The sequence below is a fragment of the Wyeomyia smithii genome, chromosome 1 (assembly GCF_029784165.1).
Source record: "Wyeomyia smithii strain HCP4-BCI-WySm-NY-G18 chromosome 1, ASM2978416v1, whole genome shotgun sequence".
Classification (NCBI taxonomy): Eukaryota; Metazoa; Arthropoda; class Insecta; order Diptera; family Culicidae; genus Wyeomyia; species Wyeomyia smithii.
Genome location: NC_073694.1, coordinates 17,778,638 through 17,805,404, shown reverse-complemented (window position 1 = coordinate 17,805,404; position 26,767 = coordinate 17,778,638). Strand labels below are relative to the sequence as shown.

The following is a 26,767-nucleotide window of genomic DNA, read 5'->3' as shown; positions in this document are numbered from 1 at the left end:
GATATCCTTGCTCGAGTAATGATTATTTTTTGTGCCTCCCTGCTCACTTTTGTTTGCTCTAAGGCGTCATTGAGACACAGGCATAAAAAAAGGTAGTGAATTTCCATTTACAACTTTTTTGAACCTTTTTCATGTTTCTTCTGTATTTTTTAAAAAATGGGACTTTTTATTTCATTAACTGTCTTTTTTACCGTGTTCGCAGCCGGTTTAAAAGCATATAAACAAAATTAAATATACCAAACGCAATCTTTTCCACAAACGCTAACTTTTCAAAAACATTCCTACTTTATCGACACCATAGTGGATGAAAAGCAAAGACGGTTGCAAAGTTGCATCAAACATCAAAGCAAACGGAGTGTTGTTGGCTGCTGTTATTCTTGCTAGTTTTAAAAAGCGGACGTTTTTTTATTGCAGTTTGTTCAGTGGTTCGAATAAAATCAAGTATGTTTCGCCCCAGTTGCGGTTTCTAAGGTAACGCGCCAAAAAAATAGATAAATTCTCCTTTTTCCGGTTTTAGATTACATTTGAAATTGGGTAACGTTCACTTTGTCTACTATGGACCGTTTGACGAAGCTTCGTCACCGCTCATCCGTCGGAACCGGGTCCATAAACGCTAGCTCGACTTCGATGGGTGTTGGCTACGAGACTGCAAATGATGATAGTTTAACCTCCGGCTGTTCGATGTACTTCTCGATGACTGAGGACGATCCGGAAAATGCGGAGCAGCAGGCTGCGGAAAAGACGCTAGCCAGCGTTTCAACAGTTGCGCAACTTAATGGTATCAATGGACAACGAGCCAAAGGCGATGGATCAGATAGTTCGATTGATAAAACTTTAGAGAATGATTTTTCCGTTGATGAGGTCAGTACTATTCGGAAGCCGGTTCTGGCGCATGCTTCGCCAGCCACCGTCAAGCTGGCGAATAAAATGAGCGTAAAATATTTGGGGGTGTCTTCAACACCTGCCAAGGTGCTGAAGAGCAATGGAAAAAAGATTGCTTCAACGCCCGACAGTGAGAAAGATAATATCAGTGGATTAGCCAAGCTTGATGAGACGGACGAAATTAAACATGGAACTTCGATGTTAGGAAAGATGAGGGAACCGAAAGTATCTGATTGTTCTTCCGTTGAGGAAGCAGAAGAATCTAAAGTCACACTGGAAGGAAGCGTAGTGGTAGGCCCAACGACTGCGGTCGGTGTTGAAGGTAACAAATCGTTTGGGACGAATGTTCTCGCTAGTTTCTTCGCTTCTTTGGATGTCAACAAATGTACACCAGTTCCTGAGATTAAAGTAAACCAAGCGGATGTCAACCCGGATGATGCCGGTAATACACCGGCCAAAGGACGGGATTCCAATTCTTTGAAGGCTTTCTTCGAGTCGCTTAAGAAAAATCCCAGCAACGAGCAAGAAAAGGAGAATCAACCCCAACCGGACCGACGTAAAAGTGTTAGGAAATCGCTTATTCCAAAAGCTGCTGAAGATCGGCCAAGGGTTAGAGGTTCCCTCGTTGGTTCGATTAGTGAAAATCGAGTTGCTTCCCCAATTGCGAAGCCCGCTCGAAAATCTGCGCTAACTAAGCTGATACCGGACAAGTTGAAGGAAATGCGTAAAGCTACTCAATCGGACTTGGTACATTTCAAGCGAAAATCGGTTATTCCTCCACCCAAAGTGGTAGCGTCAAAAACGGAAGCTGTTCCGAAGCCAACATTGCAAGCACCCCGAGAGGAAACCGTAGGAGACTCGATTAAAACTGGTAGTACTAATCGGAAGTCAATTTTCTCTGCCGCCCCGAAACGTTCTCCAACAAAGCGAAAATCAGTTGTCCCTACATCCGTCGCATCTAGAAGATCGGTGTTGCCGGCCAAAAATTCTCGTCGTTCGGTGGTACCAACGTTTGCAAGTGCTGGTATTATACGTAATTTTACTTATTACAATTGTTAAAATAAGATTTTTCAGTTTCAGTTCAACAAACGAAAGTTGTGCCACTTCGTGTGCCGCCTAAGACAACCGTCACTAGTAGTGATACATCACTAAAAAGTGTCCTAGGCAAGAGACCCAGCACACTCGCCACTGTCGACGGCGCAGAACCACTGTTAAAGCAGCGAAAATCGCTCGCTCCGGTCAAGGAAACCGTCAGTCCAAGGCGTGTATCCCCAAGGATAGCTAGCGCAGCCAGCCAACACACTTCTCGTATCCGTCCTCCTTCAACTATTTCTGCGACAACCGACGGTACTGGCTTCAAAAAACCAGAAACCTTTTCCTGTGAAAACTGCCAGCGCGTGTTTCGGTTCAAATCATCACTCGAGAGTCATCGTAAGATCGTCCATCAGAACGGTCTTCTCTCCCCTACACTAAAAGCTCCTAGCGCAAGCAAAAACAACAAAAGCAGCGAAACAGTCTCCACCGATACGGCGTGCCGTTTCTGCACGAAAACATTCGCGAATGAAAAATTTCTCGCGAATCATGTTATTTCGAATTGTGTTAAAATTCCACTGCTGGAGAAAAGAAAACTGCTGGCCCAGCAAGAGCAACAACGGGCGGCTGCAATTGCGCGCTCATCACCACGCTCTCGTCCGGTGACTGCTCCACGTGCCAAGTTGAACTCGACCGGAAGTAACAAAAGTAACCGATCGGCAGAAGCAGTAGCACCCTCGGATACGTCCACTTCCAGTAGCATCGGTGACACCAGCTCGGCATCGGCTTCTTCCCTCACCGGTGCTGGAGGAGGTGGAAGTAAAAAACGTCCCCAATCGGCGACAGTCACCAAGCGAACAATCGGCCATACCGGTATTATTCGGACGCCAAAGAGGGAGATGAAGTGCCATCATTGCGGGCGAGGTTTTCTGAATGCGGTTGAATATGCACTGCATGTGCAGGCGCACTCTAAGGCCGGAATGGAACCGTCGCTGGATACAGGAGAGGAACCGTCTAAAGAGATACAGGAAGCACTGCAGCCGTTGCAAACAGCCGGTGCACCAATGGACATTGTGCAAAAGATAGCGAGTATCCGCAACCGGATTAAAAGCAGCAGCAACAAGTGAAAATTGAAAGATATTTATTTTTTTCTCGAGATTTCTTGATTTAATTTGACTCCTGGTTTGAGCGTATCTATTGTAAAAGGCTATGTTTTGTAGACGTGATACTTTTCTAATCGTTCGATATTCCTTATTTCCTATGTAAAATTGAAAACCAGACAAATTTACTAAATAAACGGAGTTTTTTTTTATTTCGCTTGAATTATTATCGATTTTGAGTGCAAATTGTAAGACTTTTCAGTCCTTTTGAGTTGAAATGTTGTATGACTTTTGAGCCCCACTTCTAAATGAAATTCGAAAAGTCAGTTTCCATTGTCACCTTATGGCGCAAGAAGGCATTTTCAGTCGAAAACTGTGAAAACTCGTCAAAAAAACTGAGCATTGTTTTCGGAGTTCTATCTCGCAAAAGGCTTTTTTTTAAGTAGAATACTTCTCTCAGGAAGTTTGGCTACATAGGGATGTGAAATGAAAATCTAACACTGAAAAAAGTGAGAAATATGTCGAATTTCAAATGCTAATAAATCGGTTAGTTTTCGATGGATTTCCTTCGTTTTTGCAGCAATCGATTAGAAAATCTTCTAAGATTCCTACCAAATTCATGAAATTGCAATTTTATCATTTGAACTATTGTACTATTGAAAATTCTTAAGCCTTGTCAAAATACAAAATTCGACCTCTGATTGGTTGTTATACCGCGCTTTCCCAAGCACGGTCGGCAGAGTTAGGTCCTAGTAAATTGGGAATGCATCATTTGGCCTATATAAGAGCTTCATCAGATAATAAACAGACATTTCATCGGATATTAAATTGAACAACTGAAGGTTGAAGAACACAAATGAATATTTAAAGAGTTAATATTTTCTCGTTTTGCGCTATAATTCAAAGTTAATTATCTTCATCTACATACTTACTCTGACTATTATTACGTGTTTGCGTCGCTTAGTGTTTGGCTACGGTCATGCAGAACACAAACAACGGCGCGATGCGATTCGGCAAGACGAAATGTGTTGAAATATATAGCTCTACTTTGCCTTAGAAAGAGCTGTACATTTCACCACGGTAAAACGAATCGCATCGCGCCGACATTCGCGTTCTGCACAACCGTAGCCTTTGTTCCGTTCCTGTTCAATGATGTCGTATTAAATGTGCATATTACAATTCGGCAGCACTTCAACTTCTCATTTGCACAAAATTTAAAAATATTCAATGAACTTCATTCAAAATATCAAACACAAAGAAATTAAATACTGCCAATGAACGGTCAACTTTATTTACTAGAAAAAATGACTGACACGCAAGCAGCCGGGTTATCTTTCTTGTAAAAGTATTCTAGTTCAACCTTGCGGTCGTGGCTTTGCATACAACCTTCCTGTGATTTTTTTTTTTTGAAGTAGAATACTTCTCTCAGGAAGTTCGGCTACATAGGGATGTGAAATGAAAATCTAAAACCGAAAAAAGTTAAAAATATGTCCAATTTTAAATGCTAATAAATCGGTTAGTATTCGATGGATTTCCTTCGTTATTGCAGCAATAGATTAGAAAATCTTTTAAGATTCTTCTCAAATAAAGATAATTGTAATTTTATTATTCAAACTATTGTAATATTGAAAATAGTCAAGCCTTGTCAAAACAAAAAAGTAGGAGGGTGGTATTCAAGACACGACCGCATGACGTTGGACTACGATATTCTTATATTCCATTAAAACAAATAATAGAGAGAATTGCAACTCTAGTATTTGCTGCAATTTTATCTAACAGTGCATTTCTGAATGCTGAGACGTTAAAACGTTATAAATAATAATATATACTGAAAGAATGGATATCTTTTATTTAATCGCTGTCATTTCATACATATTCGAATCAACCCTTTGTTTGCTGCACTACCAAAACAATCATTTAATTGAGCGAATTGGTAAAATTTTCCTATCTAAGCAAAAAGCAAACTTTACGAAACTATCTGAAATTGGAGCCCAGAGCGATTCAAACGAAAATTTTAAATTTGAAAATTGTTTGACATTTAATCGATAAAACTCATGCTAGGTTAGTTCCAGCCCAGCATATAACTTCATGTATTTGAAAAACAAAAACGTTTGGTTCAATAACTCAATATAGCAAGAGCTCAATCACACGTTTTTCGGTAGTTGTTATCAAGGTTTGGGCGAGTGACAGGATAATATCTTAACTTCTTCAGTTGTGATTTAGAGCATTTCTAATTGTTTTGTTATTTTTCACGATAGCGACAAGTTTGTTTCTTTCTCTGTGTGCGAGAAACAAAATCAAAACCGCGCACCGAGAAACAAAAACGAAAATTTAATGAATGCTCATTGAGAAAACTTGCAACTCTTTTTACCAATAATTTATGATACTCAAAAGAACCCGTTTTGATCTAAATCAAATTTCTAGTAAATAAGTGTTGATCATTCATAGGTAGTAATTTTTCCTCGATAAATTAAGACTGGCTGAAGAAGTTAAAACGCTGCTGTAAAATCAAATTCACAACTGTGTTCGTTAAGACATTTTAATATTTTCAATGACAATAATAATCTTCTATAAACACCCGCTATAGTTATTCACACACATGCTATAACTATCTAAACACGCGTTAAAACTATTCATACACACGCTGTAGCTATAGTTTTTTATACACACATGCCGAAGCTATCCATACACACGCTATTCCTTTCCATACATCCGATACAACTATCTACACACACGCATAAGCTATCCAACCATGTGCTATTACTATCCATACATACGCTATAACTAATCATTACACACGCAGCAGCTATCCACACACAAGCTATAACTATCCGTACACACCCTGAAGATATACACGCAATAGCCATAATATGCTACACATGCTAGTGTCTTACACACGCTATAGCTAGCCATACACACGCAACAGCGCCATCCCTATCATCGCAAATGTCATAGCAATACAGATGCACATGCGCTATATGTGCACACTGCACACACACTAAATGGCGGTAGCTTTCCTAGTGGCGGTGCTGGCTCGTGCAGTTCCTGGCAGTTCTGGCAGTTTCGTGCAGTTTTCACCCAACGATATCTGAATTGGATTACCGCTGGTGGGGTCCAACTCAGATCGAAGGAGAACCGAACTGAATGAAGAAATGCAGCTGCCCACTACCTCCGCCGCTGCTGCCTGATACCACCGCTCTGGTTCTGCTGCAGCTCAGTTTGGCCGCTGGAATCAGCCACCGCTGCTGATTATACAAGACCGGCCTGGTGGCCTTCCACTTGTTAACTGATGAGGCCTTCCACTTGCTATGAGACGACACAGGCTATTATATAGCCCAAAGCAAAAATCCATCCGCGAGCAAACAAGAAGCGAGCTTGTGATTGGTTGAATGTGCACGACTTTTAACACAACTTTTAACTAGTTTAGTATCGAAAACATATTTAAATTATTATATGACAATCTTGCGCAATATTTCCCCTACCAATCAAGCCATTGGTGTTTAGAATCTGTTCAGTGGTAATGATAAAAGAAGCATATAAAAACGGTGTTGAAACACCTGTTGCAGCTACCGAAAGCGAGCTCGTTATTGGTTGAAAGCTGCGAGACTGTTTACAAAGTCAGATCGGTTGTATCCGTTAGTGTCGACTGTGCTTGTGAAGAGAGGTGGTGATTGGTTGCTCGGTATGATTTAGACAATCGATGTGATTTTTCAATTTTTCAATAGTGTATCTCGAACAATAGGTTATTTTTGTTACATAAATTCAACCGTAAAAGAATTTCTGATCGGTTGATGCCAAAACCTCGAAATTCTGAAAAGAAATGACTGATATATAAGCGCTCAAAACCTGACCACTTTTCCCTGGTTTTCCCCGGTTGAATTACCAGATTTTCAAATTCAGGTGCCTAACTTCGATATAGACGTTAGTCCAACGTCAAAATTCGACCTCTGATTGGTCGCTATATGATTGCTTCCCAAGCACGGTCGACAGAATCATATACCCTGCAATTGAAAATATGCTATTTGGCCTATACAGGAGCTTGTTTCAGCCGAAGCCGCTCATAACAGTTCTTGACAGCGACAATAGCAGTCATCCCTTAGCAGTAGCAGTAGCAGTGCGGCCACAACTGTGGGTAGCAATGGATAGCACACTAGTTGCAGCGGATCTCAGCATCGATAGCAGCTGGGCCAGCTGATGCAGAGGCAGCGTATAGCGGCCACAACTGTGACATGGCTACGAATAGCGTAGCAGTTGCAGCGGGTATATTCGACCATGAAGCATTTATGCAATAATTGAATTAAAATTGCAATTGCAGCAATCGGCCTTTTTCGAGGCTACTAAATGTTTTTGGAAGAGCATAATGAATGGTTAATAATAAACTGCATCTGAGGTTTGATGCTGCTGCAAATGAACAGCAGTGTGATGTTTATTATGATTTGTTGATACTGTGCATAACAAGCGGTATATACGAAACAAATCCGATTTCAAACAGAAAAGTTCGGCACATTCTGCTCACGATGCTGAGTCTGTTTTAGAGAATTCACAACACTTTATTAACAAGGATGTAATGTCGTGAAGAAGACGGTTAAAGTTTGACATCCCAGCAGAATTTCGACCTTCATTCTCATGTCTACCATCGGCAATATCTAACACGCAACAATTTGCTTCCATGCGACACGGAGACGGGAACATTTTTTACGTCCAAGCCGCACAACACGACACAATACATATTATTTGTTGCCCTAATAAGAGCTCTATCGGTCCGGCTCGACAGAATGTCCACAAGAAATCGTTTTTGTACATCCGTGTTACGAAATTGAGAAAATCTGTAGGAACTGAAAATAAAGGCGGGTCTAGAATGAATGAGATGTATTTTTCGTACATGAGTATTACGATATACGAAATAAATTTTTTCGATCGTTGTAGAATGGTATAACTGGAAATAATTTAGACACACCGATATTTCCAGTTATATCATTCCACAACGTTCGAAAAATTTATTATGTCAGAGCGGATATCGCACGCTATCTGCCATGAAATATTAATGCAATAATTGAATGAAAATTGCAATTGCAGCAATTGGCCTTTTTCAAGGCTACACAATGTATTTGGAAGAGCATAATAAATGGTCATTAATAACTGCAACTGAGGTTTGATGCTGCTGCAAATGCAAATGTGCCTAACAAGCGGTAAATACGAAACAAATCCGATTTCAAACTGACTGACGCGCAAGCAGCCGGGTTATCTTTCTTGTAAAAGTATTCTACTTCAAACTTGCGGTCGTGGCTTTGCACACAACCCTCCTGTGATTTTCTTTGATACACTGAAAAAAATCGACACGACATTATGAAGTGTTTTGCACTTGAATTCGCCCTACTGGTCAAAACATATAGAATTCATATGCGAAACACTTTAGAATTATTTATCGTGCAACACCTCATTTTCAAAAGGAAAACACTTTCAATTCTCGTGTTATGACATATAGACATAAAGTGTTTGGTTTTGAAACTCAAATGAATTTTCATCGAGCTTTGAATGATTTTTATTCGATTTTGGAATATAAACAGTGTTTGGAAATGATTGCATATAATGTAACCTTTGTTTTATTTATAAAGTTTAAATTTCACTATAATAATTAATCACCAAAGATAAACTTTCCTTCGCTGTTTAAGAAGCCTGTAAAGCAAACAAAGAATTTAATAAATTTAATTTCATCAATTGATATTTTTGAAAACAAATACTTGCCTCTAGCGTAAAGATGGAAGCATCAGAAGCTCTGTGAGCCGCATGACACTCGCTGACTCTTCTGTCACCATTTTCCAACTTTTCAGCACAAACGGCACTTCATTTGACATATAAAAACAAAACATATCAACTGAAAGTGTTTCGCACATGATAATCACTGTGATGAAACAGTGGGGCAGATTCAAGTGCAATTCATTTGAAAGGGATGTTGGAATCATACGTTAACGAAGTGTGGCTTACAGATGTAAGTTGATGTGTGTGACAACTTGAAACGAAAGTGAAAAATGATTGAATTCGATAAGAAAAATTCTTCAAATAACGATGCGGAGTCATTTTTATACCCAAATGATGAAACAATTGGATGGAGCGTGCCCAGTTTTTCCAGTGTATGACCTGTCAGGTCGGCTGAGGCCGCTCACGGCCCATCTCGCCGATCAAAAGGCTTTAAACCTGGTATTCAAACCATTCTCCGTACCTTTATTCGGGTTATTCCAGCTAGCTGGCATCTCTATCTTATTTGCTTTGCTCCGTTAGGAGCTAACATCACTGCGGATCCGCAATTTGCGGGCCCCATTGACAGATGCTATGTTATGCGTATGAAAAGTTGCGGTGATATGCTATCTCGTTTAGCTAGCTAGCTGGGTTATTCGCGTTGAAAGAGATTTTGAAGGCTGTTCGCACCTACGTGAACACTCATATGTAATTGTCAAAATGTGCGTGATGACGAAAGCAAAAATTTTTCCTTCCTTCTTTTTCTCATGCAAAAACCAAACAAATATCAGCAGCACCGTCAACGCGAATATATTGTCCTTTCACAAAAAAATTAGAATGCAGGGTATTTTCAAGAAAAAGAAGAAGCAACACCCGCAACTAGTTAGCCTATACACCAGAGAGACGCCGAGACACTCACCGTTAGGCAACTGTCAACATCAAAACGGGCGATCTGTATAATTTTGCATTGCCGTTATCCGTTTTGATGTTGACAGTTGCCTAAACGGTGAGTGACTCGGCGTCTCTCTGGTGTATAGGCTAACTACCCGCAACTGTCAGACATCTCAAACACTGGTAAAAAAGTGCTGTAAGGCAGAGTCTATGGTATATAGAGTCGCGCGAAGAGAAAATCATATCCCTGTCACGAACGTCATCCCCATACATTTCGCTTGAAGCCGTTTTTCTCTGGCTCTCTGGCTCGATTACCCGTCAAAAGGCTGTCAGTGCTTGCGAAACAGCCGATTAAGCACCGTTCATGCGAGATTAACTGTTGTTGCAAGTGGTGTGAAGAAATGCAAAAAGCGAAAAACGATTGTTTTGTTTTGAACGTTTTATGGATTTTGTGCAGGACATAAATGGTCACGTTCAAACATGTTCCAACACGTTCCGGAGGGCCCTACATTCAATATAGTTAGAAGCACGCAAAAAATCCGTACAGTAACACATGCGGCACAATGAACGGAGCTTATGACCATATTTCCAACAGTAGCGCCATCATCATCGGCGGCGGCTTCAGGGAACTGTTGCCATGACATAGGTCTGGAGAAAATCTATCGTTTCGGCAACACAATTTTTGTGCCGCTTGTTGCCAAGAACTATACAGTTCTGTTTTTCGCCATGCATAAGCGAATATCATTTTTTGAAATTCTTCACAAGGTACACAGTTTTGAAAGATTACACCGGTGATGTTTTGTTAAATTTAGGTGAACCAGTGTACAGGTTTAATGTTGGATTAAAATGTGTAAGTAAAACTTCGGAAAAACACAGTTTTATTCTCTACACCTCATTAGTTAATTAGAGTCTTCTTATTTGTTTCTTAAGCCTGTATTACCACATACATAAGACATACGTAACACTGGCGTTTTTTTCTGGTACACGTTGCCCCATAGTACTCCGTACCTCGCCCTGTCAAACTGCACGATAAATAATGAACAAAATGAATTTTCTTTTTCTCGGCCTTATCGAGCCCCAAAGAAAATCCCATAAGGAACTGTCAAAAAGTTATTTACAAAATCAATGCAGCATTTTTCGAGTAGGAACGAGACAAATGCAGGGCTGCGCAGGTACACTGCCTTCAAAAACAACTCTAACAGTTGGTTGGTACTTTCGAGTAGTTCATTTTGTAGCAACTTTTTTGGACGATTTCTTCCTGAGTGTTACGTATGTCTTATGTATGTGGTATTACACTCTTTGACCGAGCGTCAAATATTTGTCATTTTTTGACAGATAAAAATTTGGTCAAATATAATTGTTTGTCACTCTCCAATTTTAACATGGGGCAAACACGGGCAAACAACAACCATGATGTCAAATAAATTTGACCATTATGTCAGAAGGTCAAATATTTGACCATTAGACAAAGAGTGTACTACAGGCTTTAGGTTTTCGTTTGTCTTGATCGAGAAAAAAATATCATATTCATCATCAAAGGCATGTACGATTTATTGCCATCAGCGATGGGCACCATTTCGCCTATTTTTACTGGTTTGTTGAAGTTCGCATGCTTTTGTCGATTTGATGTATTTATCACAACAATGCCATGATATATAAAATAAAAGTCGTGGGACAATTATGTCTAACATGTTATGATAGTAATAACGCTACATGTTATGATAGTAATAAAGTTTATTTTTGAAGAGTCAAGAAACAGACATAGAAACAATGCGCTGTACGCTTTTGCGGTACTGGAAAACATTTATGTTATCCAAGGAAACAAATTTCCAAAACAAGACTTTCGGGAGCTTAGGAATTCTCATGCTGGAGCCAATAGAAGTTATTATGAAATTAGGCCTTCGAATTTCGTTTAGCGGTAGGGCTCAGAAGCTTCGGATTTTCGCTAGAAGTAAATGTTGAACATAAAAGGAGATGATGTTAACTGGTAATTTTAGTGATTCCGTGAACAGTGAAAAAATAATGTGGTTTTCATAAGACTAATTTTTTTGGCCATGGGCCAAACGCCAAAGTTACGTGACAAGTTGGTTGACCTCGAAATTAGAGCGGAGGCAACGCCATGGGGACCATTAAATATCGAAACAGTATTTTGCAAACAGCTTCAAATAAGCACTGACGAAGGCACTATGTCAGTGCCGAAATACGTATTTGCAAGTGAAAAGTGAAAAGTGATAGAATTAAATAGTGAAAGTGAATAAAAAGTGAAAAGTGTAGCTTCAAATAGCCGAACTATAACAATACTAACGAAGTCCGAAACTTCAATTCGTCGAAGCACGGAAGGTCATTTTTTGTGAAAACTATGTTATATTGCATACTGTTTAAGCAACGTCAAATAATGGATTATAACTAGTTTTTTTCGTAGAACATTCTGATTGCAAACCATAATGCGGCTCTGCTGCATAGTCAAGGGCAAGAAATCAAGGCGGCACTAATAGCGAATTTTTTTATTCCACCAGCTCACCTCGTTTTGACCCCGAAGCGCACTAACTGCTGTCAAAACCCTTCTTTATTCGCTCGATTGTGACCCAGTTTTGTCCTGCCGTGCTGCCCGAAGCGCACTGTAAAATTTATCAGCTTCAACCCACTTCCGCACGTGCTATATTCGTAAACAGTTATCTGACATCTCTTTCTTACTTGCGTCTCAAAAGGCGATGACGTTTTATTATTCCTCAGCAGTTTTGCCCGCACACAGTGGAATAAAGAAATTCGCTATAAGTCAATGCTATTCAATTTCAATTGAAGTAAATTAAGAGTGCATACGCTTTGACAAACAAGTTCTTGAGTCGCATTTTTATCGGTGCTGTCTGAGATTGTCATTTTCGGTTGTCAGTTGCGGTTGTCAGTTAGAGCGCAAAATTCTAATTTTTCTCTGAAATCACAATATTCCATTGGAATCAAGGGCCGTTGGAAAGTGATCAGCATTGCCAGTTATGTCCGCATGTATGTATTATTCAGATTTTATCGAAGCGCTGAACAGCCTATAACCGCATATCAGTCCCACCTCAATTTTCATCATGTTGGGATAACAACGCGTAAAGCTATTTTGCTTGCTTAAGTTGTTTCAGTTGTTGAGCGGGGTTTAGTCCCATATTTTCTCTAAATTCTCTATAAAAACCAAGGGATTGGTATGGTAGCCTTCAAGCGTAACGAACATCTATTTCTGTACCGTTCATTAGAGATGGTCGGGTTTCGGGTTTTTAAACCCGAGCCCGACCCGTACCCGACGGGTTCGGGTCGGGTTCGGGTTTGAAAATTTTCGAAAATGTCGGGTACGGGTCGGGCTCGGGTTTTGTGAAAAAAATATTTTCGGGTTCGGGTTAGAAAATGTCGGGTTCAGGTCGGGTTTGAGTATGAAAACCCGAAACCCGACTATAAAATCTATGAAATCTCAGGTTCGGGTTTCACAATTTCGGGTTCGGGTCGGGTTCGGGTTTCAAAGAAATAAAATTTTCGGGTCCGGGTCGGGTTCGGGCTTGAACGAAAAAAACAGTTTCGGGTTTGGGTCGGGCTCGGGTTTCGACCGAAAAAAAAATTCGGGTTCGGGTCGGGTACGGGTGTGAGAAACATCAAACCCGACCAACTCTACCGTTCATCACAAAACTTCCTTTCATGCCGTCACAATTTGCTTCTATTTGTTTTGGGGCACAATGATTGTCCAAAATATCACTCAGAATATCACATTACATACAAAAATTTTGAGAAATTGCCAAAATTATCCGATATGCTGTCAATAACTGCAGTCAACATTTAGTCGGTTTGCCCGAATCAACATAAGATAAGGGTAAACTGACCATTTCTCGGGTGCCAGTGCCAGTGATGTTGGTAACGCGTCAAACGTATGGTAGCTGACAGCGGTGCCATCCCCGTGGGTTAAACGTAATACAATTTTATTACTTACATACTGAATCAAATATAGGAAGATAATTTATTTGTTGAAAATTTCTCGAATTCGGGTTATTCGCGTTGAAAGAGATTTTGAAGGCTGTTCGCACCTGCGTGAACTCTCATATGTAATTGTCAAAATGTGCGTGATGACAAAAGCAAAAATATTTCCTTCCTTCTTTTTCGCATGCAAAAACCAAACAAATATCAGCAACACCGTCAACGCGAATCGATTCCACTTCACTGCCTATAATCGCATACCAGTCCCACCTGCATTCTTGTCGTTTTTATCACGGGGATGGCACCGCGACGTTACCAACATCACTGACACTGGCACCCGAAAAATGGTCAGTTTACCCTTATCTTATGTTGATTCGGGCAAACCGACGAAATGTTGACTGCAGTTATTGACAGCATATCGGATAATTTTGAGCAATTTCTCAAAATTTTTGTATGTAATGTGATATTCTGAGTGATATTTTGTACAATAATTGTGCCCCAAAACAAATAGAAGCAAATTGTGACGGCATAAAAGGAAGTTTTGTGATGAACGGTACAGAAATAGATGTTCGTTACGCTTGAAGGCTACCATACCAATCCCTTGGTTTAACCTCCCTAATGGTGCGTACAGGGGGAATCTATCTGTCAAATATCGTGTAACCGTGACCAGCATTTTCGGCAACAAGGCGTCCGGTTGTTTTGGTTTTTGTCGTTTTGATTGAAGTAAAATTTCGTAGAATTGTAACGTTCTTTTTTAACAAAACTCTAGAAATCGCGGAAAACTTTTATTCATACTGCGTTGCGTAGTGAAATTTGGTGGCAGCAGCCTGCAATTAGCTGAAAATCATGAAGTTTCCTCGCCACACAGGAAATCTTTTAAACGTCATGGACCAACAAACTTCATGGACCAGAGTTGATCTGCGATAACGCACACATATATGAATTTTGACAGCAGTAAATCCCCCCTGGGTGCGTACCTGACAATATCATACAACAACACAATACTACATTAACGGCAATCAAATTAACCAAAATTAAATTTGGCAACACTGAGAAATCGATAGCTCGCTGTCTGTCTGCGCGCGTGGTTTCGAATGGTTCAGCGTCGTCACTTGTTTACCTATTATTTTCATAACTTTACGTTCTCAATCGTAAAAATAACTGAGCCACAATTACGTTTTACAATAAGTACAGTTGTGACATTAGTGCGGAAAACCAACCATATAAACAGTTTCGGTAAGAACAACGTATAATTTGACCAAAGAGAACAGTGGTGGAGCTGTGCGTCTTATCTCTTACAGCAATTCGGGATTGTTTTGATTTGATATAAATTTATCAAATACCTATATCGAACGGATCGATAAATAACCAGCAATCGATTTGTGCCGTTCTGCGGTTAATGATAAACACTGAAGGACTGTTCAAAAATGGCACCCCGCAGTAATGTTTGGCTCTACTTCATAAAAGATGATTTCAAGGTAGAGTGTAAACAGTGCGGAGCTACAATAAAAACCGCCGGTAACACGATGAACATGTGGTACCATCTGAAGAGACGTCATCCCCGGGAGTATGCAGTCGCACAGGGAACCTGGGACGATCCACTGTCGGCGGTGGAAGAAGTTGTAACGTCCGAGCAGCTTTTAACGGAAGAGCAGTACGAGCAGGAGCTACGGAAGGAAGCTCAGCAAGCTCTCGATCAGCTGGTGGAATCCGAAGTTGTTGTTGAAGAAACAGAACAAACTAAGCCATTTTTTACGCCGATGCGGATAAAAACCGTCGCTAAGCGACGACATCAAAGCCTACCCCAGCACTCGAACCACGTGAAGTCAGCCAGATTGCAAAATAATTCCCACGATTATGAAAATGTATTGAATGCTTTGACGAACGTCCAGCAAACGGTGCAAAGTCTGCAGAAGGTTGACAGTTATCAAGTTTTCGGGAACTTCATTGCCGAGGAGCTGCGCAAAATACCCGAGGAAAAACTGGCGAACCAATTGCAGCGAAAGCTCATGCGCTTCCTGATGGACTGCTTAGACGAAGCCGAACAGTCACACGAGAAGTCGGTGCATAATAAGAATGAATTCTGATTATTTTTGTGTCCAATTTGGCGCACTAGTGTTACGCTTATGTAATTAATCGTTTTATTTTCTTATTGGCATATCAACGAAAATATTGAATAAAAATTATGACTGAATTTGCGTTTCTCTAATAAACGAACCACGTATTTCTTTTTTATACTGGGGGGGAAAATTCTGTAAAATTGGAAGTGAAACTGGCAAATGTTTCGTCAAATTTTAAACGACAATAACAGTCTAACCCCATGATGGATAACGATAACCAGTATGTTGTTAGATAAATAATTTATTGTTCATTGCTCTGTTCACGCAAATTTGTCCTTGAAACTTTCTATCAATTTTAAGTTGAAATTGATAGAAAGTTTCAAGGACAAATTTGCGTGAACAATGAATCAATCACATGCAAGCGTGCCTAGCACAGACGACATTAAAAGACACCAACGATAAACTTCGATATTCTCTGTCAGTATTGAAAAAAAAAAAAATGACAGCGTCCAAGTCCCAACAGGACATTTATTCGGAGCATACTTGATCATCACGGCTCCACGACTTTAACTGTCCAATTTGTCTAATGCTTTTTGTCTAAATAAATAATTGTCAAATGCGCAACTTCCTAACATTTCGTTCGAACAGTATTCATGACCCTAGTCTGTACTCAGCTTGCTGATTTTCTTTCCTCAATGGGTCATTGTCATAGCTTGAAGCATTCAAAGCAAAGCAAGTTTAGTGTACAGGACAATTGCGGAGTTAGCGATACGATCCTAATGACACTAACAGTCTCTCCCGAGCTGAGACTCGGACCTACGACGACTGGCTTGTTTGACCAGCACCGTACCTCAAATCCAACTAAAAGATGATGCATTCATACACCTCTATTTTTTTCTGGATCGGTTGAATAACTGCAAAATGGGTGTGGTCGACACTCCTCTCTTCGAATATCTCTGCGATGGTCTGCTATCGCATCAGTGCACCAGTATACCGGCCAACTTCCGTTTCTAGGTTGCCTAATCCTAGAAATAGTGGCGTCGCACGCCCGCGATAGTACTGTAATTAGTTGATCAGGTCTCGGGTGGAACTCCCCTTCTTCATGTTCTCTTCTAATTGTGTCCTTAAATACATCGGCATCATGGTGCGATCGCTAGCCGTCTCGCGTTGTGGTCTACATTATTGCGCACCGACTTGTTGCAAGACGCCACATCAATAATCGACTTCTCCGTTTCTGCTATAGGTGCACCTATCGCCGGTGTTTGCCAGATTCAAGTTGAGCTTCGCCAAAGCTTACAACAAGATCCGGCTGCTCGGGTTCCTACAGCCATTTCCTCACTCGACAGCCGGAGCGTTAAAGTCACCTGCGACAACCGATGACGGGCGGCCCATCAATTCAATTGAGTGGACGCGGCGGAGCATAACAACTGCTATTCTATTGCTCCGTCAACTTTGGAACTGCGTACTTCTCGCCCGAGGTAGACTCAATTGCCTGCACCGAGGCCTGCCTGTCATCCGTTTCCGCTGGGATGCAGTACGAGTCCGATACGATGGCAATGCCAGATTGCGACTCGCGGGCTGCTTGGTATAGCAGCTGCTGTGTCTGAGGTTTACCGGGTTACGGTTTGCTTGCCGGGCACATAGGGCCCCCCGTGGTGTGTTTATTGCTTGCGGGATACATACAAAACACTTGAGAAGCCGCATCTCCGCATCTTCTGTAAAGTGTAGACCGGTCGGGCCCTTTGCACTAAAGCAGATATCAGGCTGCTGGAGGATACCCAGGGGATATATCGACCAGCCGGCATTTAGTCTGGACATCTTCAGAGCTCTGTTGCCTTCCTCTAGTGGGAGTTTTATGGTGGCTACCTGAGTCCCTGCAGGGTCCTTACGGAGGCGGATTGCCTCTGCGATAACCACCATTCCACACTGCTTGTCGAAGGCTTGTGGAAATTCGGTAATCTGGTGCAAGTTTCAAAGCTGGATAATCACCTCCTTGGTGTGGTCGATTTTGCACACACTCGCCAAGCACCTTTCAGGCTACCGTTTTATAGATATAACCCTTTCCCTTTGCCTCTTTGTGGAGTTGCAGGATCATCTCACCGATACGAGACCCACGGAATATCTTAGCCTCTCATGGCCTTTCAAGACTTCAGCGTACTTAGACCCATCAGTCTTAAGGGGTTATATATCTTTTTAGTTTTCAAAAAATCGTAATTTTTTATTGCATTATCTTAAAGTACAATATCTTGAGAACGTTTTCACAAATTTTCATAAAGATCTGAGGAATAGGGAGAAGGTTAAAGCGATTTGCAAAGCGCCTCGCCACGGCCGCATAAGCTAAACTTGAAACTTTATACGTGTTTATCTCGGAATTGTGTTTTTCAAAAAATGAATTGGCTGTGTTTACGATTACGGTAAAACTACTGAACCGATTTTATTTATCTTTTTTTTAAATGTTCGTTATTAAATTTCCCGGTCGTTGAACGATCGATTTTTGATACACACAAGTTAGCTTTGCCGAAAAAACAATTTTGTTGCAATTTTCAGCGCTCAAAACATGTTCTTTTCGGGAAAAACGTTCCAGTTTGCACTGAAAATAAAATACTCATAAAAACGATCGTCCAGATACCCGGCACACTTCTAAACTAATGAACAAATATGAGTTTTGATTTCAGTTGATTTGCTGCGTTGCTATCGTAAACACCGCAAACCTCTACTAAAAAAGGGGTTTCGGGGAAACAGCCATTACTCCCCAAATAATAGGTTTTTCTTATGAACAAATGTGTTTTGTTGTAGTTAAATAACTGAACTCTCAGAAAATTACTACTTTTATGCAATAAAAAAGGTGCTACACGCTCAAAAAAAAATTTCAAACTTTGTTTTTTTTCTCGACCAAAAAGGTATATAAACCCTTAAGAATGAGAACGCCCTTCTTGCCTTTCTCATGCGCGGCTTTTTCGGGCGTTTTTCACGCTTGTCCCGTTTTTGCTGCTTTGCGTTTAACGCGGTAGTCCATGGACCGATACCCGTACCAATTCTTTTTACAAGGCAAAAATCTAAGAAGGTTAGCATGTCCATTTGAAAGCGGTAGATTTTAAGCTTATAAACGAGATCGCGCCACTTAATCGCTTCCTTTGCTGCTTGTGTACGCTTTTCCGCGTCCTCGGCCCTCCTTAAGGTGATCCTACGCGTTTCCGCCTTGCCAACGTTCTTTACCGTCGTCTTGGCGTCGCCCTAGCCGTACTCGTCTCCTTTTCGGTTGGTGTCGGATCAGGCATACTAGCCTTCGCACCAATCTTCCCTGCGTCTGCTGGTTTCGGTGGACACCGTGCGATGTCGCCCCTGGTGAATGGGTTAAACAATCCATCGACTTTTGTCGTCAATTCCTTGTCGCTTTCTGTGGAATTTTTTCAGTTTAGATGGGCCCCCCTTGTCCAGTGGAGCAGTCGCCTATGCGGCTCCAAGGTGGTCTATGCCGAAGCTCCAGACATTTGTCTCTCGTTGCCCCTTGCATTCGAGAACATGCATTCAAATATCGATTATTCAGGTCTGTTGTGATCGCTTTTCTACAAGTTGTGGTGCTGATTTACTTGAAGGATACGAAGCACGAGAATCTTAGGTGCAGACGGAATGAAGACGATTCTTGTTCGAGCTCTACGGAACAAATCAAGCACTGATGTTCAAATGCGACTTCAATTTGGCGGAGCATGAAGTAAGCTATTGGGCACGAAGCTAGCGCATTGACATCAGGTATCACTACATCCATGAGAAAGTTAAGTGAAAATTATTTAAACTTGATTACGGTGCATCCGATCTTCAAGCGGCATATATGGGAGAGCATTTCATACGCAGAATCTAGCAGTCCGATGCCAAGATTATTTTCCTTGAGCTAAAAGAATATCATATTGAAGTACCCACTAAAAAGATTACAAGTGTTTGATAATTTTTTTCCTACTTTCACGATTGACAAATAAAAAAACAATTTCTACAGTTTAAAAAATATCTTCTCTTCAATCAGTAGAATATTACAGATGCAAACACTGCCGGTACGGTTTTTCTTTTCTGCTAGACTTAGATCTTACAAGATTCAATTTCGACTTCAACTTAGCACATGACACAGACTGACTGACCGTTTTTTTCTTTGCTTTACGACTACACATCGACGTACGACCAGGGATAAAATGTTTCATCAATTAATTGCTCTGCTATCCGCAAGAAACACAGGGGGAAAAATGCCAGAAGCGACCAGAAAGACAGACAGAACAGGAAGCTGAGATCCAGTGTATAGCTGCTAGATGATGCGGCGGAAACAGGATGGGGACAGGGGGGCGTGTTCCTAATTGGCACGCCTTTTGATTGAGACCTTGCCACGGCTCAACTGGCTGGTGAAGAAGCGCACTTTCTGACCGTCGGCCGTCTTCTTGACCCAGATGGCTTCACTGCCGATGGCACTGATGCTAGCCGAGAAGCGTGGAATGTCCTTTCCCTCGACGTAGACCGCTTGGCCACGGTGAAACCAGCGCCGCTCGTACAGCAACTTCCCATCTTCGATTCTCGTTTCGACCAGAGGTTGTTGACCCATCGGTTGCTGCTGCTGTTGTTGTTGTTGCTGCGGCTGATTGAGGCTACTATTTGGGGTTGATTGATTGTTGTTCGAAGTTGGCGGATGGACCATTGGTTGCTGCTGCTGCTGCTGCTGTGATGGTGGGGGAAGCGGTTGATGATTTTGGTTTTGAACTTGACTTGAAACTGAACTGTTAGTCAAGGATGCAATCGGTTGGTTCTGGGTGACCGGCTGCGAAGGAGGCAGGGATGCTGAAGAAAACATTGAAATACTGACATCATTTGAATGAACGCTGACTGCCGAGGAATTGTTCATTTGAAAGTTATTAGCTGCTGGATGGTTAGACATGCCGGCCAGCGTGGCGCCGGCTCCCATCTGACTGCCGTTCCCAGCCAGGGAAAGACTGTTCGTGTGAGGGCGTATTGATTGGACCGCTTTTCCACGACTGATCAGTTTCAAATCGTTTTCCACTTCTTTCTCATCCAGCAGAAGTACCAGCTGACCGCTGGTTGGTTTGCGTCTCTTTTCCGGAACCGGGAGAGGTTCGTTCGGACGTCGTCGAAGCTTGCGTGTCACCGTCGGTTTCAAGTCGATCGAATCGCCGGTCAGCTCCATTGTAGCCCGCTCGTTTTCAATCATCTTCCTTCGATCTTCGAAGTCCGTCATAAGATTCTCCCGCAGGTCGATTTTCTTCTCTTCGTACTCTTTTACGGCTGCATTCTTCTCCAAAATGTAGTCGCGCTCAACGCAACTAATTAGGTACTCGCGGTAGATTTCGTTCAGCCGAATGCGCTCGTTAAACTGGTGCTCCAGTTTCTTCACCCGTCTTAGGTACTCCGGGTGCGTTCCGGAACGCAGCTCTTCCAGCTGTTTCTTTAGCGAAGCTAGCTTGTCTTGGTACATCCTGCAAGTTCGATTTTATTTTAGTCATTGTTTAATATTTTTATCTTATTGGAAACTTACTGTTCTTTAATCTCAATGGGTTCGTCCATGTTCCGATGGTTGCTGGATCCCATCTCGGTTTCACTAGCTTCCTCCGTGTCTAAAAGTATCAACAAAAAGAAAAGTTGCATCACTCTGAATAACATAACAAAAAGTACAGTTCTTCATTTCAGCCTGAACGGAATAAAAACAAACAAAGCAAGCGACCACAGCGAGCCTTTTCTTACCTTCTTCACTGTCGTCAATGTTGTCCTCCTCCAGCAGGGGAACCTCGTCAAACAGATCCTGCTCCAGCTGGTCACCGTCGCCGTCGGTTTCGTCGAACTCATGCTGATTGTTTTGATGAACCATGGCTCCAGCAGCAGTGCCGTGGCCTCCGCTGCTGTGATTCATGTGTCCGAACGACGAAGACATTTTTTCCCGAAAATCCGGTCTAAACTTTCCGCTTTGCTCCTAACTTGGATGCAATAGTGCACTTGCGAAGTAAACAACTGCTTCACTTTCCGAGCTCGGTGGAAAAATGTCGACCAGCGATAAACCTTTTCGCAGCAAAATGAAGGAAAGAGCGACGATTAGATTGCGATTGACAACGCGCGTCCAGAGATAAAAGCACCCTCTTTTTGAATGCTTCCAAACTGACGATGACAGATTGTGGTCAGAAAGTGGGTGAGAAAAGAAAACGAAAAAAACATCGGTAACGCAGGTTGTTTGACGTTGCGTTTGTCGCAGCACAGCGCTATGTGCGTTGAAATAGAGAAACATACACTGGGAGAAAGCGCAGATCGTAATAGTTAATTATTAGTTACCTCTTTATCAGTTTCGTTCGAGTCTCGGTTTACTTGGTAAATAAATTAAGCAGAATGGTGTGATTGATTATCATGATGAAGAAAGACTAATTGATGTATTGAGTATTGATAAACTTTTGCTAAAACTGTTTTCTCCGAGCTTAAATTATTTTGCCGGGTCTCGGTAATTTATTATCGAGAACGGCACCACTGAGTACTCGGTTAAAAAATAAATGACAGCTGTCATATTTTTTTCGTAAATCTCAGGACTATGCTATCGCTGTCAAATCTCATATATTTGCTGCGTACCCAACATCTCAACGGTCCGCGGTTCCCCTAACAGATATGACAAAAGTCCAGCAAAAATTCCATTTAACTTGAAATGGTTGCAGGTTGAACTCTTCACTCTCACATTCAAACTAACCGAAATTTCAGCACAAAATATTACCGAGCAGTCACTACCGAGATTTCGGATATTTTGTGCCAAAGTTACAGTTAGGTGAAATGTGATAAATAGAATTCAAGAGTAATAAATTATTTTTCTTCCTCAATCTAATTTTCTTGGTTGAAGTCGCGCCTCGAACCCGTCATTTAATTTTGATATTCTGGGTAAGTTTTCGCACAATGATGAGTGCTTTGTACACTGGAAATAACCACTTTTTGTTGGATTTAACTTATGAACAACATATTTACGTTTTACTAATCTTTTCATATATGAAATACATACTTACATATATGGGAATACTTACCAAATAAATAAAATAGTTTATTTGTTCATTGCAAAATTTGCAAGCTTTCTCTCGAAAAAAAAAATAGGAAATATGAATTACAGTGATTTTTTCCGAAGTTCTTGTAATAAACTGACAGTTAAAGCAAGAGTTAATTATGAAGCAAATAATCCGAAATTAGAAAAAAAAAACGTGATTAGTGTAACCTAAACAAATCTTTCGAGGAACTTGTTTCATGTTACCGACAAACACTGAAAATGCTTAAAACTGCGATATACACTGCGAATCACTGTTTTCACAAATAAAGTAATAGTTCCTGGCTTTACAACCGTTATCATTCCAACTCCAAACCTGTTGGTATCTTGGTATGTACACGAGCTGCATACAATTTTCGTATCCATTGGCATTGTTAGGCTCACCTAAGGACCAGTTGTTGTTCTTTACTAATTGTCCGGTGGCGGTCCACGTAAATGTACCTTCCTCGGCATGATCGGTACCCCCGATCCAAAAGTCGGCATGAACATTATCAAATTTGTCTGTGCTTTTGATGAATTCTACTATGGCATTATTTTTGGCATTTGATTGAATCGCCACCAGTTGCATTCCAATCGAGTTGCAAAATTCATAAGCTTTGAACCAGGGGGGATTTACCGCTGTCAAATTTCAAATATGTGTGCGTTATCGCAGATCAACTCTGGTCCATGAAGTTTGTTGGTCCATGACGTTTGATAAATTACCAATGTGACGATAAAACATCACCAATTTTCGTTAAAAACTTGTTGCTGTCTTAAAATTTCACTACGGAACGCATTATTAATAAAAGTTTTCCGCGATTTCTCGAGTTTTGTTAAAAGAGAACGTTCCATTCAACTTCGATCCAAACGACAAAAACCAAAACATACAGACGCTTTGTTGCCAAATGTGTTGGTCACGGTTTCACGATATTTGACAGATAGATTCCCCCTGCTTTGAACCAATTGACCTGTGAGATAAACATAGCTGGTGGATTATTTTTTCATCTAAACCATACAGCTACTTACTCTGATGTTTGGAATGTGATACGTTTTATTCGAGAATTGTAGTCCATCACGAAATAGTGCAGTTATTACGGCACAAAACAACAGTCTTTTGCTTTGAGTATTCAGCGTCTTTCCTGCTCGAATAGAAATTTCTACTGACTGGTGCTATCAGTTTTAAGGTTAACGAGGTTCTCGTTTAATCGTAGGAGCGAGCCCGAAAACCGGTCTTAGCATAGACATCAGGCCTAAGACGCGCCTATGCTTTTGCACTGGGTTGTATGTGACTTTTTTTTTGGTTCCATTTACATTGCGAACCCACCGTGGATCCAATATTTTGCTTGTTATTTTTCGGTCATACAAAAATGGCGTCTTTTCATAGTCCTGATAGACATTCTATGAAGGAAAACATAACATTTGCATGACTTAGGCGTCAAAGCATGTTGAAAAAATGAACGGATAAGCGGACGGTTTGTTTTAATCGCGCACGTTTGCTTCCAGTCCAGCAGGCTGTGTAATCAGTTAGAGCAGCATGCTCTCGCAGAGAGGTTTTTTTTTTAACTAAAAGTGAGAAAACACCGACAGCGCTTACTATGATGTGCTGCCCTGGTAAACTTAGGATACGGATTAGTTTTACACGGTTTTCTGATTTTACATATCAGCTGAAAAAGCCGCGTTTTCTGAGCAAAACGTGGATTCAAAAAAGAGTTTATCGTTTTACTTGGATTTTTAAATTAAGACTAAAAACTCCTCAAAATACCTTAAATGACAAAATTAAGTTCCTACGAATGTTTTATCCTAATTGCGGAAGCAATTAAATCCTAACAATTAAAATTACAAATTTCTAAAAATATGGAGAAGTCACAATTGTTGGTCACACAAACTTATTATTTCCTAATGATTATTATAAATATTTAGGCTACACACTTAGATTTTATTGCCGAGAACTCAACAGCTGATAAATTCAGCGAAATGTTCTACAAGTTTTCGGCAGAATTTTCGAGAACTTCGGCAAACGAAACGTCAATACTTACTAATTTACGGTAAATTGATATATTTGCTGAATGTTCGTCGAAATATATTGCTGACATTCGTTCAAAACTTCGCCGAACTCAATCAGCTGTTGGGAAGTTTGCCGAGATAAATTAAGTGTGTACTAACCAACTCCCTGCTGCTGCTCTCATAGTCCCTTAGTCGAGCTGGCGCGAGATCTGTCAGGAAAAAGTGCTTTTCATATGCTCCGACGTGCTGCTAGTTTACAATTTAAACCAAGTAATCAAACTCGTTTGAAATATAAAATACGCAAGTAAGTACCTGTATTTTTCATCGAGTGCAACAAAGCACAAATACACAGGAGTTTGGTATGCACTGGTCGAGAAACAGCCACCAATCGTTAATGTAACTCTTTAATTTGCATCATTATGCGCTTATCAATGTGCCAAATTACACATCTAAGTGTGCGCTGTCGGTGTTCTCTAGTCGAAAAAGACTTCCTGCTAAAGAGTCTATATAGGTTCCCTACTTCCTGCGTTTTCTCTTTTTATTTTGAGCTTTCCGATGTTGTGTTTTTTGCTTGCTTTTCACAGCGTGCTGGAAGCAAACGTAACAGAAAAGTTTGGTTTTCCCTATTTTTTTCAGCCTGCTTCCGTGTTTTTTAGAAATCATAAGATGATAAGAACCTCTATAAGAATGTCTATGCCAAGTCTGGTTTAACCAGAACAGTTAGTAGAAATTTACGTTTGTACAGTCGCACACGAAAGATGCTGTATACTCCAAGCAAAAGATTGTTTTTTTTTGTGCCGTAATAGTTGCACTTCTTCACGAAGGACTACGCAAATCGTTTAAAATGTATTACATTCCAAATATCAAAGTAAGCAGCAGGTATGGTTGAACTCAACCCTCTATAGTGCCCAAGTTCATTTCTAAACGGGTTTCGGTAAAATCACTATGAATCGTTACAAACGCTTTCTAAGTATACATTGAACACTGGGCCAGGAATGTAATCTAACGGAACAGCGCTCTTAGAGTTTGACCAATCGATTTTCAATCTTCTACAAAGTTTCTTAGTATAGTTAGGGCTTCATTTTGGATGTGTGAAATAGTTCGGAATTTAGCCGCGAAGGTGGCGTTGCGGTGCCAACTTCTTTCCCTTACACGCTAGAGCTTTGCGATTTTCAACAAAGTTATAGATCTTTAAATTTTATGAAACTTTGCAGAATATACAAAATGTCTAACTCTTCAAGATTTAGAGATCTACGAGTATTTATAAAATTTGTCTGAATTTCTCGTTTTATTGTGATAATTTTATGAGATCACTCGAATTAATTTCTAACAAAATTTTTCTCGATAACAATTGATAAATACGTCGTTTTCTTCCGTGTGCAGAAGTTTTTGATGTACTTAAGTGAAAATATTACACAAAATTTGAAAAAAATACATATTTTGTGAATTAGATGTCTCATAGGTTAGCAAGTATTAGCAAACCATGTTTTATTCCAAAAATTGTCCATCAAAAAATCTCTATTTTCAGAAATTTTGAAAGATGTGTTTTATTGTGTTTTTGTGATATTTCAGTTTGAATATAACCATAGGTGTCATGTAAAAATCGATTGCTTTGTATTTATTGCATGGAATACACGATCCAGTACTCTGATACTCTCAGACCCATGTCATGGCAACTGTTTCCTGAAGTCCCCGCTAAGGATGATGGCGCTAGTGTTGAAAATGTGGTCTTAAGATCTATTCATTCAAGCGTGAGTTTTCAAATAGACGTATGTAACATCAGCAAGAATCTGAGAAAATGGAGTAACAAATTTCTATTTGTATGAATAAATGCTATTTAGAATTGTTTGCTCTATGATCGGGTTTGATTTTAGCAAGAGTTAAGTGAAAAAAATATGTTTTTATTGTATGTTTCAACATACTGTTTTTTGTCATTTTCCTAGCGAATTTGATAAAAAAATGTTTTACGCCGTTTTGTCGTGTAATATTTACATACACCCTAATGATTCGTCGTTGTGGCAGTTCTTTGTTTACATACGCCCTATACTATTCGTCGCTCGAGCTAATTGTTTTTATTTTACGTCAAA

At 40.5% G+C, this 26,767-nt stretch overlaps 3 protein-coding genes across 3 annotated transcripts; 2 read left to right on the top strand and 1 right to left on the bottom strand.

The window, feature by feature from the left end:
* The first annotated feature begins 323 nt into the window (after window positions 1-323).
* On the top strand, window positions 324-3,237 carry LOC129718664 (serine-rich adhesin for platelets). The gene is made up of 3 exons (XM_055669665.1): window positions 324-441; window positions 518-1,906; window positions 1,957-3,237. Exons 2-3 carry the CDS (start codon window positions 556-558, stop codon window positions 3,039-3,041), a joined length of 2,436 nt encoding a protein of 811 aa, XP_055525640.1. The 5' UTR covers window positions 324-441; window positions 518-555; the 3' UTR covers window positions 3,042-3,237.
* An 11,407-nt stretch (window positions 3,238-14,644) lies between these two features.
* LOC129718831 (uncharacterized) lies at window positions 14,645-15,800 on the top strand. Its single transcript, XM_055669940.1, has 2 exons — window positions 14,645-14,819; window positions 14,885-15,800. Exon 2 carries the CDS (start codon window positions 15,011-15,013, stop codon window positions 15,668-15,670), a length of 660 nt encoding a protein of 219 aa, XP_055525915.1. The 5' UTR covers window positions 14,645-14,819; window positions 14,885-15,010; the 3' UTR covers window positions 15,671-15,800.
* A 3,825-nt stretch (window positions 15,801-19,625) lies between these two features.
* Window positions 19,626-21,795, bottom strand: LOC129718723 (sin3 histone deacetylase corepressor complex component SDS3). Its single transcript, XM_055669771.1, has 3 exons — window positions 21,377-21,795; window positions 21,171-21,249; window positions 19,626-21,111 (listed from the first exon to the last, which is right to left on the bottom strand). The coding sequence occupies exons 1-3, from the start codon at window positions 21,561-21,563 to the stop codon at window positions 19,980-19,982; spliced, it is 1,398 nt and encodes a 465-aa protein (XP_055525746.1). The 5' UTR covers window positions 21,564-21,795; the 3' UTR covers window positions 19,626-19,979.
* Between the last annotated feature and the right edge of the window lie 4,972 nt (window positions 21,796-26,767).

Bases quoted from the DNA above. Each gene is read 5' to 3' on its own strand.
- LOC129718664 (XM_055669665.1), top strand. From the start codon at position 556: ATGGACCGTTTGACGAAGCTTCGTCACCGCTCATCCGTCGGAACCGGG. The intron at 1,907-1,956 runs GTATTATACGTA...AAGATTTTTCAG, and splicing joins ACCAACGTTTGCAAGTGCTG to TTTCAGTTCAACAAACGAAA.
- LOC129718723 (XM_055669771.1), bottom strand. From the start codon at position 21,563: ATGTCTTCGTCGTTCGGACACATGAATCACAGCAGCGGAGGCCACGGC. The intron at 21,250-21,376 runs GTAAGAAAAGGC...TGATACTTTTAG, and splicing joins CATTGACGACAGTGAAGAAG to ACACGGAGGAAGCTAGTGAA. The intron at 21,112-21,170 runs GTAAGTTTCCAA...TCGAACTTGCAG, and splicing joins CCCATTGAGATTAAAGAACA to GATGTACCAAGACAAGCTAG.
- LOC129718831 (XM_055669940.1), top strand. From the start codon at position 15,011: ATGGCACCCCGCAGTAATGTTTGGCTCTACTTCATAAAAGATGATTTC.